Below are 19,170 nucleotides of genomic sequence, written 5' to 3'. Positions count from 1 at the left end.
ATCACTGGCAGCTGCAATTTCTATTCCACTGCGCTTTGGGGGGATTCTCTGTTACTGATAATAGCACTGCCACGATAACCGAAATTTTGGTACAAATTTGTCACAAAAAATTGTTCCAAGAAACTGAATTCACTATTGAATTTAATAAACACTCTGCGCTTTGGCCAAATGTGTTCTGCAAGTTTAAAGTTCCATGTTTTTGTGTGGATGGCACAAGAAATAGGAGTAGAGCTGCAGTCTGGCTCATTCAGCAGCGTCAAACAGTCCACCATGCCTTTTCCACCAAAAAAGTTCTGGTTCTTGAACTAGTTTAAGTCCAGATTCTTGAAACCAAGGTGTGAACTAAGGCACCAGCCCACTTTGCCCTCAGTGGAACCACTGCATCACTCCATCTACCTGCTGTCATCTGCAGCACAGAGCCTGACCCCTTACTCTAAACCCTAAATCATGTCGGCACTTTAGCTGGTGGGCTGATTCTGGCCAGGAGAAATGAGCAGGATGACGCCACAACAAAAGTCCAAAGTTTTTTGGGCAGTCATCTCCATCGTTCCCTGTAGAATAATGCACATCCACTTGGTTCACACTTGAGAACCACTATTTTCTGGTTCCACCTGAGAACCAAGTTTTCTGTCTGGGGACCAGTCGATATTTTGTAGAAATAAAAAAATAAAAAAATAAATTTTTAAAAAAAGTTCAAAATTTGATGTGCGAACCAGAACAGAACCTGTTCTTTGTTGGTGAAAAAGGCATGAAACTGGGATAAAACTCATGCGAGGAGCTAAATACAGCACGGAACTATTTCAGTGAGACTCAGCAAGGATGGACATCCAACTGTGATATTTTTTTTTTTCATTTGCCATAGTAATGAAGCACTAAACATATTTATTTTATATAATAAACTTACTGTTGATATGGAGGTAAAATTCTGGTATCGTGACAACACTGATCAGTACTGTGAGCCTGGCCTGCAGCTGAGGTTCAGTCATAGTATCCACATGGGTGTGTCTTCAGTGCTAGTAGAGTAAAGCTTTGGGAATGCCTGGTCAGGGTGGTGTGCTGGTGTGTCTCAGCTGGGCTGCTGGCTGAGAGCGGGCCAGGCCAGAGTTACATTCAGCTGCTGGTTGTGTTGGATCAGGGAAGTGTGCCGGTAGTGCAGGACCAGCTCTCTTAGAGACGAGTAGAGGTTGTAGGGTTCAGCAAAGCCGTAGCCTGTGGACGTCCTGTAGATCACACAGTGTTTTACATCCCCGTCCACACTGCATGGGAGAAAGCAGTGGGGAAATCTGTCACACTCTCAAAATGGAGGTAAGGTTGAGCAAAGTGCTACCACTTGCAGGGGTAGGGGTTTGACTCCCACTGTAGCCATCTAGGTTAAAAATGCATGCACTTAGCACAAGGCAGTTTGAATGAAGAACGTCCAAGAAATGGCATATTTTACATTTAAAGTTCACTTGATAATTCAACATGTTGGTGGCCCCGCCAACAGCAAGAGGTGTTGAGTTTAGAGGGCTTCATTACACAAAAATCTTGTGCTGTGCCTTCACTAATTAATCAGTGACAGAGAGGAACAAAACAGATGTTTATTTCTCTAAAAACAGCTGTGGACTGTTTAAATGAATAAGGGATGGGAAAGGGAAGCCACTCACACCACTGAGCAGGCGAAGGAGCCTCTCTGAGTCTGGCTGTCTCTGATGAGGAAGGTCCCGTCCCTCCTCCCCCTCAGTAGCTCCTCCGCTTCCTTCCTCCTCATGCCACCAACATACCAGCTCCTCTCCTCCTGGTGGGCATCATCCGCCAGAGTGTACGGGCTGAGGGAAGGTGAAATGGGAGGTGTTACAACTGTCAGTGTACAACGTCCAACCAACATAATAACAATTTGACATGACAAATAGTCATTACATTAATGGTTTATTAGTAAGTTATTACACTGACAGTCACATTAGCTTGGTTCAGTTCGATAACCTTTAAGTTAATCGTCACCATGTGATCAACCATTCTGCAAACTTGATATTTCATGAATGTGTTTGGAACTTGCATTCGTTTTTAAATAAAGCCAGACCCACTGCCACACCCTGCTTTGGCCAAATAGTGTGCAAACCTTTCCAAAAGGTTTCATACAAATCAAGTCATGTTCATAACTTTTAGACAAACAAATAGAACTTTTAGACAGACAAAGGGAACAGGGTGAAAAGATAACCGCTCTGCAACTGTACTCCTCTGTCTCCCTGCTCTCTGGTTTATTTGGTAAGATCTGCCCACACTGTCTATTAAATCACAAGGAATCTCATTCTGTCATTTTTATTCCAACCTGAGGTGGTAGCCTGGAAGTCCTCTCTTAAAAACGACCACCAGTGTATAATCCAAAACCACTCCAAAACTTAGTGACTGCCAGCAGAATACTGTGGCTTTTCTAGGAAGCCCCCAGTGTGAGTGTGTGGACTTGTATAAATGTAAGATACAGTACAGTTTTTGCTGATAAAGCGGACGTGCTCAGTTGAGTTTCCCTGGATAACTAAAAGATGATACTCACTCTTCATCTTCGCTCCTGACGCCCATCCAGTCATTTATCCGGCTCTGTCGCGTGCCTTGTTGGGTGAGCCACCTGAAACATGGACGACACAGAGCAGCTCAAGCTTTGAACCAGACCCTGTCACTTGTTTCTGTCACTATGGCTGAGTACCATGGGGAAATTGTCATTTGAGGTCTTTCAGGTGAAATAACAGATCCTCTGGTGGCCATGGAAGTGAACAGAAACTTACACCATTTACACCATGGAAATTCCTGTGAAGAGGGACAAAATGTAACTTCTGCTTTTAAGGACCTAGAGGAGGATCCTGCCCTGGAGCTTCTGCTACTGAGCCTTGTTGTCTGCTCACTTACTCTATAACCAAAATAAATAAATAAATAAATAAAAAACACTCTGCTCTCAGCTCTCCTCTGGATCGCTTAACCATAAGTCATGATCTGTGCAACACTGTATTTATTCTGTGTATATTTCCCTGCTGTATCTGGGCCGCACTGGCAACTGGCACTGAACTGGTGCTGAAGTTTTGAACTTACAGCAGATATTGATCCCTGATCTTCTTGAGCTGGACGAGGTCGGGTTTCAGGCTGTTCATCTTCCTGTCGACCTCCATGTTGGCCAGCGCCTGCCTCGTCAGCTCCTCCTCCAGCCTCCTCTTGCTGTTGTGGATCTCCTCTACACGTGACTGGAGCTCGTCCGACTTATTTTGGATCCTGGGAGGAGGAGGAACGACATCAAAGAGCAATTTACCAACCCACAGTTTGTGACATACTCAACTTTATTCACATCTAAAGAATGATAAATGAATAGGACAAACTGTGCATTATTGTCAGTCTGTTTGTCAGAGACGCTGTGTTCATGCATGTTCACGCATCTGCGTGTAGGAGGCGCACTTGTCAATCTCTGTGTTGCTGTCCGGTGTGAGGAACATGTCGATGTATTCCTTGCTGTAACGCTCCTGAGTTTCACACTGCTCCTCAAAGATCCGGATGGTTTCACTGAACGCCTCAATAGCAGTCCGCTTGCTCTGCAGTTCCTGAGGACGAAGGAAAACAAATAGCTCTTTTTACATTTTCAGTGATGTCTCTCAGACTCTGACAAGTCAAGTTCATGTTGAGAAGAGTTTGTAAGAGTCAAGAACATTAAAGTGGTAATCCTTGAGATTGTTTTTTTAACACCGCCAAGAAGGTGAAACAGCAGGATAACTCAAAAAGTATTGCATGGGTTTACACAGAACTTGGTGGGTGGGTTGGTCACTGGCCAGAGAAGGACTGATTAATTTTTCAAGCTAAATGGCCTCAAGGGGGCGTGGCAGTAGGTGGGGCATAGCACAAAAAGGGCTAGAATTTGCAAATGCATCCAACTGCAAATGGAAAGTTTTATGACTTGGATACAGGCTAGATCGCTACTGCATTAAAGATTTAAAGAGAGATAAACCGGCATTTATTTCAATGTAAATGTTACAGATGATCACTTTAATGCAACAAGCCACTGAACAACAGAGTCTCTGTAGCTGCTGTACCTGGGAGTTTTGTGTAAACTCTTTGAAGAGAAGTTCGTACTCTCTGCTCTTCTCTTGGTATTGATCCTGGTAAATCTTCAGCTGCTCTCCAACTGCATCGATGTCGTCTTCTATCACAACCTGCTGCTGGACAGAGGAGCACACAAACACCATTCATCAACAGAGAAACAAGGCTTAGTTCATTTAGAGTTCATAAAATCCATTGACAATGACAATTTGCAGCAAATCCCAACTAATACTCCTGTTAACATAACAAAAAAATCTGTACTGTTATATTATTATGCATAATTATATTCCAGTTAACATACTAATTGTTATTTTAACAGGTTTTATTACAGTGCATCAACACTAAATGATCAGTTCTCAAAAGTGTTGCTTAAATGACAGTCATCAAAATGGATTTTTTGATGAACATAACATAGCCTCTTAGTGCGTAACTAAATGTATAATTTTTGACTATCAGCTCAGTATAATATGTAAGATGTAATTCAAATGTTTGACTTTTGTCATAAGCACTCTTTGCTGATATTTAATAATGTGCGAATTACTCAGCTCACTTCCTGTGTTATCTGGAAATGCTGCACCTTGAGGTAAGTATTCTTTTTGGACTAATTGTAAGGCACTGTATGACAGTCTAAACGTCAAGTTATAAGCAGCTGCAGAGCCTGCAGCCACGTACTCCAAGCTGCTGGTGTCTGGAGAGCGGGTAGAGCAGCCGCGTGTCCAGTCTGGAGTTGTACTGGGCCAGCGACTCGTTGTGGTAATACTGGATCAGCTCCACCACAGAGGGGAAGGCCAGTGGCTCGGAGAAGCCGTACTTCCCCCCTCGCTGGAAGATCCTGATCAGTCTGTTGTTGCCCTCTTTCCTGAAAAAATCAAAGCATTTGTCGGTAAAAGCATCCCCAAACCCTTTCCAATTAACTACAAAAAAGCCTGTGTTTACAGAGCCCACAGTGATGAACTGTTTACATTAATACAAGAACTGTATGCACACTATATCCAGGCACTGGGCAAAGGGAGACAACAAGGAATACCAAAATGATTAAGGATGAAAAACTAGCCTACATATTTACTGACTGTTGTGCAATCTTTTTAAAAAAAATAAATAAATAAAAATAAAAACATCTCTTTTATTATATAGTTTTATATGAGATTTAAAGTTAAATGGACTGTTAAGATTTAAGGAAAGACATGAACAAAATCATTATTTGTGACTGGCAATGATGATCATGACAAGTTTTCTACTGGGAGGATCAGCCCAGTCTCTTGAACCTGTGCACAAACAACACGACTTTTGCTCTGTGAAATAACATGCAGTGCAGCTGCAATCGTCCAATTGTACATGCGGGTGATATACAGTAACGTCATCCTGTCAGAGAGTGCGGGTCAGGACGATGGGGTGGGGTGCTGCAGACTTCCCCGTGGGCGCTCCAGATTTGATTCTGCCTTCAGCTGATAGCAGCATTTGTTTTCAGCAAGCTAACGTTAGCTTGTAGTGACCAGTATTATCTGACTGGTGCAAGCCGTTTCATAACCTTAACCCTAACCAGAACCTTTTGCTAACCCTTTACCGAACCCTAACCCTTTACCGAACCCTAACCATAACCTTTTCCTAACCCTCCATGTAAAACTGTATCGTAGCGTATACCATTGTACGTAATTTCAAAGTGTAAAAGTTGTGAACGTTGAGACGAGGTTACACAGTCTGACTTTGTTTAACCGTTCATTACACCTTTAGCCAAAACCAAACTGTTTGAGTTGCCTAAGGCCAAACAAAATAATACCTTTGGTTCCGGTTCCTTGTTATTTAAGGACATGAGTAGGTAGGGAATTTATTTTATTTTATTTAACATTTTAAGGCTGGGTAGGGGGGATTTATTTTATTTCATTTATTCATGGGAAGGATGGGTAGGTAGGGATTTGATTTGATTTTATTCTTTTTTTATTTTCGGAAACAATGCATGGGTTACTTTTTAAATAGAATTAATTCAATATTTGCATAAGTTACCACCTTTTTAACGGACGGAGCGGCGTTATTACTAGCAGAGGGAGGTGTCCCTGGCTCGCATCGCAGCGCTAGGTACCTGAAGTCGAACGCCCACCGCCGTAGAGCCAGGCTCCACGGTGGGGGAAGCAGGCAAACATGACGGATCCCCCGTCATGTCTGCCTGCTGCACTTGCAAATCTACACTGGCACTGTTTCACCTCTTTCACTACATCTGCAAAGGTTTTCTCTTGCAGTCGGATTATTTTTACTGGTGGTTTGCGAGGACAAATCACACACACCATGCGGAAGTCCATTCTTTCCAGCCAGTGCTGTCAGTGGCACGTGATTCCATGAAGTTATTTTCCGAAGTTACGCGAGAACATCACAAATAAGGCGAGTGCAACATAGATCAAAATAAAAGCCCTGCTTAACTTTTGACCAAAGCCAACAAGGTCACACTCGGCTGCATAATGCCTTTATTTTATTTTTTTATTTTATTTTTACACAGAGGCCAAAAAAATAAGCTGACTCGGGGGTAAATGGGACACTCGGTCGGGAACCGGAATCCAGAAATTTTTTTTGTCTGGCCTAATCTTAACAGTTAGCTTTGTTTCACACAAAATGGCATGTCCACCTGTGTGCTATTTCCCATTATTCATGTCCACAACACATAATCTGTTTTCTCACAGCATTTGGTGAGACTGTGCCAGAAATAAATCCATACATACATTTACCTGAGCGTGAGCGTGTATTCTCCTTTAAGCTTACTGGAAGCATCTCGCACCAGGAACGTGCCGTCAGGAGTGTCTCTCATCATCTCATTGGCTTCCTCTCTGCACAGACAAAACAGTGCAGCAAGTCAAAATGGCAGTACCGCAATGAGAAACAATCAATTGAAAGTAAAACTCCTGCAATCAAAATTTTACTCAAGTAAAAGTATATAGTTAGTTGCAATATGTAATTGTTCTGAAGAATGGTCCCTTATGAATTCACCTGTAGTGGTACTTTAATGTTGTGGGTGGTCCAGGTGGTGCTACCTACTCCGTTTACTGTTGGATAGTTTCAAGGAAACCAATGTAGTTTGTGATAAATATATGCAAATATAGCTGTCAGATAAATGTCGTTGAATGCAATGTACTGTAAAATGTAGTGGAGGGTTTTTTTTTTTGTTTATGAAGTCTCATAAACTGGAAACACTGTGAAGTATCAGACTGTCAGAACTGTACTTAACTACAGTATTTGTGTAAATATTGTTAGTTACTTTCCACTCCTATAATTGGCAAAATAAAAAATGTACTGTGTTTTCACAGTTTTCTAGAATGTGCTATTTTTCAAATGTCGTCAAGGTTTGGAATAATTCAGAGATGTGTATTAAACAAAAAATAAAGGATTTTTGTTGTGCATTGTATCAGAGCTGATCAGCAACAGTTACTTGATCATAAAAACACATAAAAACAGGTGTTACCTTGAAATGTCGCCCCAGTACCACTCGGCATCAGATAGCTGGGGGTCACTGGCGCTGGAGTCACAGCCTGCCATCGCTTTTGTTGTGTCGCTCTTAGGTGGATGGGCTGTTCAAGGAGGACACAAAGAAGTTCTAATATGTAAAATTGTTTTTTTTCCCAAATAAATGTAAGTTCCAGCTACTGTTTAAAGAATAACACCTGTGGGTATTCTTTTTTTAAGTTGATGCTCAGTGGTCAGAATTCTTCTCTGATGTCTGCACACAGTCAGCATAGTTTTCCTCCCTCAGAGGAATTCATGCACAGCATGAAAAACACCTTCTACAGAGTAAGATTACCCATCACACTGAAAATGAAGAATCTCATTTCATCATCATGCCACCCACCACCCGCAATAACAAATGGAAGCCTCCCCTGGAAGTAATGTAAAAAACATGTTGCCTTGCAAACTTCACAGTCACACCCATGTCTTTTCATTTAGGCTGTTCTTGTTAGACTCAGCAGCAGTTAATCAAGCTAGGTTTGACATTGTCATGCACTGGAAATCACAAATGATAAGGAAACTATCCAGATAGCATGTTAAACTGATGAAATGAGTACATCACATTTATGTCATCTCTATGTCGTAATCTCATCTGCACAACGTCGGATCAACATATTTGTTTCTGATGCATTCCCTGTGTCATTCTAATGTAGTCTGGAGACCATTTCAACTGTGATGGAATGCCTACATACATCCTGCTTTAGGCAAGATGCTCTTCCCAATGTTCAGACGATTGCAATCTTAGATTTACAGACCACGTTGGGCCAACATATGTGTGTTATTGAGTCCTAGATGCAGAGAGCAGATCAACTGGCTATGACTCTAAAGGACACCAATATTTTCATATAAAAAGTTATAATTTATGATGGCAATCATTCTGTGAGCACGTAATATTTTTCTTATCTTGGGATCTCTTGCACTCTGAACAGGTTGAACTAAGAGATGCTGCAGAGTTTGGTGGTGTACCTCTCTCCTTGACGTTGGTTGTCAAAGCAGAAAATACAGCTTCAGGATTGACGGGGGATGCAACGTCCTGCAGGAACGCCATCAGGGTGTGAGACAGAACCTCACCGTCCCTTTGGCCCATCTCAGGCTCCAAGAGCTCTGGAAAACCAGCCGTTGTACAGTTAGATCCAGTCTGTTTGTGTCTGTCTGTACCCCGTCTCTTGTACGTGCACACTACTGACCCACTGGCAAGGAATCCAGAGGGAGATACGGTTGCGTTGCTCAGTCTTGCACCATCTGGTAGACACTGTCCAGACTAGTCCAGTGACAGGTGACACTGTCTGCCTGCCTAAAATACCAGAGCTGGCGCTCCTCAACACTGAGGCACACTCAGCCAGACTGAATGCTGCTCAGTGCCCGGCCTCGCCTCGCCTAGCAAACAACAGCTGTCTGCAGCAAGCTGCCATGCCAGCGTGAAGGACTGGAGCTGATGTACGAGCGTATCTGTGTTTATTGTTCATGTGTGTGTATGGCTTAATATGGCATTTGGGACGCTAGCGAAAGGGGAGAACCTGTCTATTAGGCATCTTTTTACGTGTGCTGCATGTTTGTGCTGAAGTATTCATGCATCTGTGGGTATGGGAGTGTGTGCATGCACCCACGTGCCGATGCATGAGTGCATGCGTAAACAGAGGCCTGCTATTAGCAGTTGATCTAAATCATCTCTTCAGCACTTGGCATGCTTTAAGAAGTATTAAATAGCTGGTGCAGACAGAAGCTGCATGAGGGAGGAATTATATGTATGCAGCGATAAAATTTCAAACAACGTGAACTCGTTAACCCAGCGCCTATGCACTGTGAAACTCTGTCACAGCTTGCCTGAAAAAAACCCCAAGAATGCTCAGCATCCAATAAATCTTCAATCTCAGTGTATCTTTCAACTTATTAAGCCCTTAGAAAGAGAATCCATAGAGTCCAGCTGTCCCCAATAATTTTTCTGGACTTTGATATACTTGTTTTATCTCTCCTACTTATTGTTGCCTTTTTACCATCGCTTGTTTTATTCCTATATGTAGCGTTTGGTCTCTGTCAAACACTTTATTGCAAACCTGGTGACTAAAAGTAGCTTAAATTTGACTTGACAGCCATGGAGACAGCAGACTCTGCTCCAGAAAAGGGCTCTTGATCAGATCTAGATCAAAGTAGATTTGCTTTATGGTTTGTTGTTTTGGCTTAAATGATTTTCTGTTACTACTTAAGTGCAAAGTGGCACTTAGCACAATGCAGAGGTTGCCAGATAGTTAGCAGAGTTGTCAGAAAGTTAGAAAGTATTAGTTGTTACACTGATTGACATTTAACTGACACTCCTGAGCAGAGGGACATACAGTATGAGTGCAACAGCTGAATAAACTCGATATCCAACAAGAGGAAAGTGCTTGGAAACAAAATGAAGTGGCCTGCTTCTCAGTGTTTGGCTTCGTGTAATTGTAGTTTTTTGGGTGTAAAACTGTCCAACCTTATGACTGTCCAGAGCCCATATTCCCACTATACATTTCTCTGTCCTTCAAGAGGCAGAAAAAAACAAAACAGAGCCATAACTGAGCCTACTTTCAAGATAACCACATTTGAGCGGTCTTAATGTAATTGCTCTCCACTGGGACAGGCCAAAACATACTTACAGCTGAAGTTTTGGCTACTTGCCTACAATTAACCGCAATAACTGGTACTTTATTGCTACAAGTGAGTGACTGCCTTTGGCTCATTTGAAGTGTGTTGTGGTGAAAAAGAAGTTTATGTCCATACTCAGATTTGCGATCTGATGATATCCGTACAATGCCATTCCAGAGTCACTTATCTTGCATCCACAACTTGTGTTTGCCCTAAGGCTGATTATTGGTTTGGCACTTAATGTCGGCTTCACACCAAACAACTTTTCAAGCGATTTCCAATGTTGGGAAAAACATCAGGAGAGTTTTGCTAGAGTCGGGGTCCCATCATTGGGACCGTTTGGTGTAAGGTGGTCATAAAACTCAGTCCAAGTCATTCTTTTCTTCCCCTTAACATTCCGATGAAATCACATGTTTATAAATCAAATCATGTTGAATTTTATCGGAAATCTTTAGTCTCATGCAAACAGTCAAGTTCAACGACATGACAACCAATAGGTGTGCTCTCTAACACGTAGCAGCAAACTGGGTAGATTGTAAACATGATGGGGACCTCCGGGGAGGCCTAAGAACGTGAAAAAGACTCACTGCAAATAGTGACTCAGCAAGATCCCCAGTCTTTGCAAAATCTTTGCAAAAACTCAGTGACTTCTGACACATTGTCTTTAGACGTGAGAGGGTGTCAGACTTTAGTCTTTTCGCAGTCTTTTCTAGCTCTCCCAGTGTGTGGCAGGCATGAGTTGTGCTGTAATTTCTCCACTGCGGCAGTGTAAGCATTTATAGTTCAGTGTTGGTGGGTCTGCGTGTTGGCCTCTGAAATACTAGATGGCAGTGTCAAGTTTTCATTGCTTCCAGTCTAACAAAGCATGAACAAAAAAAAAAAAAAAGAGGAAGAATTGTGTTTACATTCTCTGACACAAAGTCCACTGTCAAAAACCTTTGCTATTATTCCAAAGTGGTATTTTGGAACATTTCTTGAAATAAATTTAGGGGCAGTCTTACCAAGTGAAGCAATCACAGTTCTCACAGAATGTTCTATTCTCGGAGAGGAGTACATAGCACCACAGATAGTTACAGTATAAGTACGGTGATTTTATCTAAAGTTGACATGACCCAGCTGTGAATGCAACATGTTAAGATCATCAGTGAAAATAATGTCCCCCACGACTGCTGAAAATGGCCCTGGATGTGCTATTCTGTTCTTTTTTGTTTGTTTGTTTGTTTGTTTGTTTTGTATGTGCAATGTGACACTGCTGCTTGAGGCTTGATTTGATTTTTGATTTTTATTTTTGAAAACAGGGACAAGTTACAGGGGACATTAACCCAAAAGGGAGAGATGCACTGTACAAGGCTATAGCCCTAAAGCTAATCAAAGCTAAGGCTAATCAATTTCATTTTGTCAAAAAATAGATTGCAATATAAAGCTAAGTGTGCCAAAATTGGGGCAGAGATATTGCTGCTGAGAGGGGCCTGGCAGCAGACATGAAGACCTGCAAAGGAACCTCCAGGAAGGTGCACCACAGGGAACATCCCCTCATCCAAAACCTGACCATAACCACGCTGTGTCTGGAACTCTCTGTGTCTGACATATTGAGCGTTAAACTTTTTGGCTTGTTACTAGCGCCTTTGTGGGCCAGTTTGTTTCATTTTGTAAAAACCAAGCCTTGTCTTTAGTGGTTTCATTTCCAGTGCATCAATCCTAGGTGGAAAGATCTAACCAGATGCTGAGATTGAAGTGCCAGTTAAGACCAAGAGAGAGGCTGGATCAAAATAATTATAAACACTATTAAGTTTAAATCAATACTACATCTTCTTTAAATTGAGTAAATATTCATCTTTATACGGTGTATGCATTTCAATTTTGACATCAATAAATGACTTCAACATTTTTGAGACATAAATAGATTTGAGACGTATGTAGATCTTTTTTTTTTTTTCTTCCAGCTCTCCTTGTGCACACTTAATGCTGATTGGCTGAAAGTGAACAATGTGCAGGAATAGAGCTGGAACAACAACTTGCATCGCAGGGGCCCTTGAGGACTGGGTTGCAGACCACTGGCTTTTACCCCCATGTTACACTGCAGCAAACCTATTTGCAAATCATGCACAGGTACCAACGATTTCCCAACATGTAGTCAAAATCCCTTGATGATCAAATTATAATTTTGGGTTAAAACACTCACCTTATAATATTCTACTTCTTTAACAAAGTCATCAATAATCATAAACAATGAAACTGGCTGTGTAAATCAAATGTTTCCCCCCAGGGACTACTTTCCGGTGGAGGGACAGTCACACTCTGCCTAATGTCAAGTCATAAAAACACAAAAGTGCTGCTGCTTTTAGGAAAACTAATTGAGAAGACTTTATTACGGTGTTGGAATACTGGTGTGAAGAAAGTTTGAAGTCTCTGAAAGTTCATTTTAATATCATAGTGGAAAGATTGGAAACCAATGTCTGGAGTAAAATTATATCAGAGTTCTAAAATAGGCTACTTGCTTTGGGTGAAGATTAGCGGGAATGTTAAGTACATACATCTCGTAGGTATCAGGTAAAACATGCAGAATCACTGGTATGGCCCTTTAATTCAGAGAAACACCAGCGCTAACAAAACCACTGGCTGGAGACCAAGACTGACGTTGTGTTGACCACTGCAGTTTAAAATTGCTGCACACACAAGATTTAATCTTACCTTGTGCTGGAGGAGGCTCAGGGGTTCCCGTTGCAGGTACTTTTGCATGCTGTTGTGATTGGCCAGGAGGTGACATCATCATCATCACAGGACCTGCAGAGTGGTCGAAGGTCCCAGGACTGTCCCCCATATGACTGCTGCACTCGTTGCTCCCCACGGGCCAGCCCAGGCTGTCTGGGTGCTTCTCATTTGCATCTCCGAGATGGAGGCATGCTAGCGATGACGCTGTGACTGTCAGTAATTCGCCTGGCTGGAGCTTGTTGTCCTCTGCCTCGTCTGTGCTGCAGATATCGAACGCTCTGAGCTGGAAAGCCTTATCCGCCATTTTAACAACAGAGACTGAACGGTCCAGCTGGGTTTTACTGAGGTGGTGAAGCGGCGGGATGCTAGGTGCCACGGTGCTGATGGTCACATACTATCAGCTTATAGTTGCACACATGGCTGAGGCTGGAGAGACTCATAGCTGGCCTGTGTTATGAAGGGAGAGCATCCTCCTGAGCCTGAACCCCCAGTTTAACCACATCATGGAGCAGAGCAAAGACATCGCCAGTAGACTGTGCTTTTTTATCTTTATTTACCCATTCACCTCTCTTACAGCACTGTCTTGCACAGTCACTTAGGCCCAGACATTCTGCCCAGTACAACCAGTCTTCTATCGCCGGACACTGAGCAGCGTCACTGCAGCAGTTGGGGGTAGACTCCCTTGCTCAAAGGCACCTCCATGGTTGCTGGTGCACGTTCTGGATGCTTTTGCTGTCCTTGGAAAAACCAGACCTGACTGGTGGCGTCTACAGGAATGGCTGTCAGGAGCACGGTGGCTGATTTTTCCCTCAGTGACTAACTCACCTCAGAACACCTAGAACAACAAAAGGCACAAACAGAAATCTCAAGGATTGGCCACATAACAGACCTTTTTCCCAGCAGCCATTTGGACAGGAAAGAGCAAGTAAACTCACATGGTACCAATGACATTTGTTAAGGTTTCCATTTAAGTTTAGCAGAGCTTTTCCAAAGACCCAGACTGCAGCACCAGGACCCGGACTCTGTTAGACCTAAATGGAACAGAACCATAATTATTGTGTTTACCCTGCTTTTTCATGTCAAAATGGCTGCTGTCATGAGGTCTAGTGTGGAGTCACTGGTACTGATCAATATACCTGTCAGCCTCTGCTGATATGTTGTGGTCTTTTTTTTTTTTTTTTTTTTTTTTTTTTTTTTTGCCATGGGGAATAACACATCACACTCACCACCCCTTCAGTTCCAAAGTAACTGCATAATTGTAGTCTTGATTAGAGTGAATAATTTACATTCTTTTGCTGCAGGCTGTAATAAATGCAGTGCTTTATACAGAACATTTTAAATAAACTCACGGTTATTAGTGGCGTATTCATTAACAGTGAAATTCTCTGTAACATTGTATGGTTGGTCTAATGTAGGCTACTGATTTCATAAGAAAATATGTCACTGTCATTGTGTCGTTCACAGTGATGATTTGAAGAAGAGAAGCGGATTAAATGCAGAGCATGTTGTATCTGGACTGGTCAAAATCCAGATTCAGGGAGTATTTTAAGGATTTGCCTTTTTTTCTCTCACTGGATCTTCCATCAAGAAGAGGTGTTATGACATGACACCGAGGAAGCAGTGAGAAAAAGGGAAGATGACACTGAGTGTATTGTTAAAATGATTTCACCATATTACAGCAGATGACTGCTTACCATCATACTTGAATTTCACCAAAGCAGACCTTGAATGTCTTTGAAATATCTTCATGAGAGCATCAGAACCCTGCCTCTTCATCTGCGTGATTTTTAAATGTATTTTATGTGACACAATTTACACTTAATGACCACACAGCATAATGTAATGAAACCTTTTGCACATTTAAGAATTCAAGGGGCTCTTAACTAAAACCCCCTCCTCTCCTAACAGCCAAATCAGCTGTGTGTTATCCTCCAATAACCTTTATAATGGCACATCTTGCGAGTCGGGGTGGGGTGATTTGAGCAGTCATACATGATGCCCTACAAAAGGAAAATGGCAATTTGATTATACAGGAAAAAAAGGTCAGCTGAGCAAGTTTTGGTGAAAATGGGGGGGTAGCTGTTCCTGTAACTGTGATGCACAGAAAAAAACAGTAAGCCTCACTTAACTTCAGACACTGAACAGTTACCTGCCTTTTAGCTTTTTAAGGCAACATGACACTCTGCCTTTGCTTTTTCATGCAGCCTCCATAAACATCTTCGACAGCTGCCCATCAAATACGACATTTAAAGAGCAACTTTTGGTAACAATTTAAATTGATCGAAAAGCATTTAAATTTTCTTCCAGTTCACAGTATTAGTGTTTGTATTGCTGATTAGAGGTTTCATGTGGTCTACTGCTGCTTGAAGAGTCAGATGGCATTATCAGAAAATAATCTACTCGATTACATAATGAAATATGCTTTTTTTTTTCTCAGGGGACGATGTCGCTTACATCTGAATTTGACGCAATTGGATTTAGCACTGAAATATTTCCAGTGGTACGCAGCCCTGAAGTCTTCACCGCTTGATGTTCATGGTACGTCGTGTCCTGTTCTTTAAGTTCCAGTTGCGAGATGATGCTGGATGATAAAACACAACTTGTTATACGCCTGTTTCCAGATTTTGAAAGACTTTAAGACTACTTGTCTAAAAAATCAGTTGTCGCTCAGATCATAGTGTCTCTTCTCAACACAGGTCAATAATAACCTTTTAGATATTTACACATGCCCGTTATTAACGTCTGTTGTGTTGATGAAGCATGCAACGGTTCGTTGTCGCATACTAGATTGAGTTTTCAAGATGACCTTAAAGTCATACAGTTATTTTTCAATTATTTACACTTTTAGCCACCATTATTTGTTCAATGGCTCCAAAAGGGATGCTTTGGTGTGCATGTTGACCTGCAGTTATGGAAATCGCTTGTATGCTGCAATGTACTTAACAGCTCTGAAAATACAAAATGTCCATGCAGAGAGTAGGTGCAACCGAAATCATCAATCCAACGTCCAACAGAGAACGCCGAGGGTATCCATCCTGCCGGCGATGACTCTGAAACAGAATATAGCATAAGAACCCAAACTCACGCCGTCTGCTTTATTGATTGGTGTTGCATCCCAGAAATGGGACGGCGAACATTTGCCACATTTCCCCCCCAACGCCTTCGAGCTTTCCACCATCCCGTACCTAAGCTCGGAGTGACGTTAGGAGACGTGAAGACTTAACACTCACAGAACTTTCCAATGGCACTTGGTGTAAATAACACCTGGACCAACCTGGAAACGGAATACAATCGTGACACTCAGCATGACATGATAACAGTCACCTACCTGGGCCGAGACAGAGGTGGCCGGGCGGCAGGGTAACACGAGCGTCTCACCGACCTCCATGAAGCAGCGAGGAGAGGTGGCCGGATGGACACGTGGCTCAGACCGAACCAACCGTCGGCCTCGGTCCTCACGCCATCCTAAGTCTCTCCACCCCCTCAACCCCCCCCATCCCATCCGGTCCCATCCCCCTCATCCTCCATCTTTAAAAATCCTGTCCTCTTGGTCGTTGTCTGTCCCCTCAGAGTGCCACCTTTTCCCACGATGCCGTTCCTCTGGGTATTCCATTTCCACTTGACAGATACATCTCCTTCATGAGACTCAAGCCTTCTCCAAAACATTATCTACTTTGCTTTAACTTTAAGACAGCCCTGCACAGAGGGGAAAAAACTCCACTGATCTGTGGGCAGCAGCGTAAAAATCTTTAAAAATCTATGTAAAATATAACAAAAACTATGAAACTGTGAAGGGTTTAGAGGTTATGTAAGTGAAGGAAGAGGATTACTCTTCGCGCTGCAACTCTTTTTCACAGTTTGAGAGCACAGTGTGGATGCACAGTATGGGGACAGGAGCATGAGAATGAGTGGAGGGGGGGGCTCATATATAAATAAATAAGGGAAGGATGCCACTGTTGCTACACAGAGCGAGGGGCTTAGTGCTCTCGTGAAATCCTATTGGCCGGCCTGTTGCCATGTGCTTGGGAATCAGCAGAGATGCTGCTAACAAATCAAGGAAATGTTCTAATATTAGACTGTATGTATCTAGGCAGTGGGAGCCTCTGACCCCTCAACTCTGCCAGCGTTACGTTTCACTTCACAGATCATGATAATGAAAGAGGTGGCGTGGAAGTAATTGGTTTAAAAAAAAAAATGCCGTTACAGCGCTGTAGACAAAACAGCAGACCCCCACCCCCCACCTCTCCAAAAAAAAAAAAAAAAACAAGGAAAAAAAAGAGATCCTAGGCAGCACAGTTACACCAGTGGATAGAGAGGGAGAATCCAGATTACACATCAGTTACGCCTGTATACCTTTTTTTTTTTTTTTTTTCAGATTTTTTTTTACTGCATGCTGTTTCAAATTCTGGACAATTTTAATAACATACAGTCTGCCCAACCCTTTCTTTTAGTCAGTCTATCTATACTTTAGTACAAACATTAGATGCTTCTGGGCTGGGGAAATTGTAGCACCATTCTGCTTCAAATGAGAAATTATTCCAATTTGTTTTTTTGTTTTTTGTTTTTTAAATAACTTTTAAAAAATAAATAAACAAATAAACTGGAGACGAACTCACCGGCTTTCTTTGGTTTTAGTTTCTGGCATGCTGCATCATTTTGTTTGGAGATTGATATGTTCAGTGGTCATGTGTCAAACTGTCTGATTGTGCTTTACAGAATTTCTGAAGACAAAACAGAGGCCAAAAAAAAAAAAAAAAAAGAGGCTGACTCGGCTTAAAGGTCAGAAACCACAATGGCAGGCTAAGAGGCCACAGCTTGCTTTATTTACTTGGCTATATTTGGCCAATGTAATGTCTGAGGTGGGAAACAGAAGACTATGAAATGGAAATAGGCAAACCCAGTGGGTCCTCTGACAAAAAACACTTAAGCACTAAATATACACCAACATTATCCTTCAGTATTGTTGCTACCTATCAAAGAGGGGTGCTGCAGACCAAATAGGTCCAGATCAACATCTGTAACAGCCACGACAGCATGACTAATCGAATTTTATTTTGGATTACAATTTTGAATTGTATACCAGGAAATTGACACAAAACTATTTTTGTGCCGCATCCTGTTTAGCAATGTTGCTCTGGCTTATACTGTAACTTATTTACTATTTTCTAGCCTCTGTGAAAGCTGAAAGATGGCAGAAAGAGCGCCTGGTCCACAAAAAAAGGCAAAACCACTAAAGTCATTTGGAACCACTTCTATTTTAAAGAATCCAGTGTGGAACAAGAAAGCAAGACTGTGCAAAATATGTTTGATTGTCATATCTGTATTGAAGCCCATTTGTAATCCCACACACCTGTCCATCCTGTATACAGGCCAGAGAAGTGCTGTTGCAAATACTGGCTATGTTTTTATGAGTGACGTTTTCAATTATTCATTAATTCATTAATTCAGTTATTATCATTCATTATTATTCATTACTGACCATGCAGTACCTGAGTTAAAGCTGTGAAAACTCACAGTTCCATCTCTAAAGAGCAGATCCTTTGTTTTCTTCTTGGAAAACAAAGGAACTGATAATATTTTAAATGTTTGATTCAAAATGTCATTCAGTTTTGTGATCTCTGTGTTTCTTAGTGGGACGGCAGAGACATTCTGCTGGTGTAAATGTCTAATCTCACCATGTCACTTGCTGGTTTGAGAAGACAGACATTGTGCAGACCTCTTTCGTTTTTTTCCAGACAGGGCCGTCTCCTCATCAGGAGGTCTGGCTCGCTCTTGAGTGGGCCTGACTTTGGAGGCTCTCTACTCATACTTGCAGATGGTAGATTTGCCTTGGTGTTTCTGAGCAATGATATATACAAGGTTAAATTACTGATTCACCACCAGTAATGTAGAAATATAAGATTGCATTTGAAAATCAATTGTGAAAATGAAAATATGACCTTTGATCGTACCTTGAGTCTCCAGAGATGAAAAGTGGCTCTGGTGTCTCCATGGAAAAAGCACCAGGCTTTTTTGCCCATAATTCAGCCAATGGTCTGGTGGCTAATCCTGAATGTCCCCTATGAACCTCATGTGGAAACACAAAACAGCATCCAGTCACATTGGGACACTCTTTATTTTGGCTCAGACAACCTTCAGTGAGTTTTTGCTAAGTCTAATTTCTTCATTGACTTCAATAATCAAATTTGAGCAGGAAAAACAAACTCGCACAAACAGTTAACTGGGGTGAATGCTTTCTTTCACCATTTTGCTGCCCTTCATTACAGGTCAGCTGATGATCACACTTCTCTTCCACTCCACCGCCAG

At 42.0% G+C, this 19,170-nt stretch overlaps 1 protein-coding gene across 1 annotated transcript; it reads right to left on the bottom strand.

Moving 5' to 3' along the window:
• Nucleotides 1-732: 732 nt before the first annotated feature.
• LOC115358016 (phosphatidylinositol 3-kinase regulatory subunit gamma-like) lies at nt 733-13,072 on the bottom strand. The gene is made up of 11 exons (XM_030049791.1): nt 12,844-13,072; nt 8,506-8,643; nt 7,499-7,604; nt 6,768-6,866; nt 4,726-4,912; nt 4,047-4,172; nt 3,418-3,560; nt 3,061-3,237; nt 2,531-2,602; nt 1,647-1,808; nt 733-1,256 (listed from the first exon to the last, which is right to left on the bottom strand). The coding sequence occupies exons 1-11, from the start codon at nt 12,971-12,973 to the stop codon at nt 1,067-1,069; spliced, it is 1,530 nt and encodes a 509-aa protein (XP_029905651.1). The 5' UTR covers nt 12,974-13,072; the 3' UTR covers nt 733-1,066.
• Between the last annotated feature and the right edge of the window lie 6,098 nt (nt 13,073-19,170).

Source organism: Myripristis murdjan, chromosome 4 (genome assembly GCF_902150065.1).
Source record: "Myripristis murdjan chromosome 4, fMyrMur1.1, whole genome shotgun sequence".
Classification (NCBI taxonomy): Eukaryota; Metazoa; Chordata; class Actinopteri; order Holocentriformes; family Holocentridae; genus Myripristis; species Myripristis murdjan.
The sequence above is the reverse complement of the archived record's forward strand: the minus strand, read 5'-3'. Positions and strand labels throughout refer to the sequence as shown.

Excerpts from the sequence above, each read along its gene's own strand:
- LOC115358016 (XM_030049791.1), bottom strand. The coding sequence starts at position 12,973 with ATGGGGGACAGTCCTGGGACCTTCGACCACTCTGCAGGTCCTGTGATG. Across the intron at positions 8,644-12,843 it reads TGAGCCTCCTCCAGCACAAG|AGCTCTTGGAGCCTGAGATG; the intron begins GTAAGATTAAAT and ends CTGGTTTTCCAG. Across the intron at positions 1,809-2,530 it reads GTCAGGAGCGAAGATGAAGA|CCCGTACACTCTGGCGGATG; the intron begins GTGAGTATCATC and ends ACCTTCCCTCAG.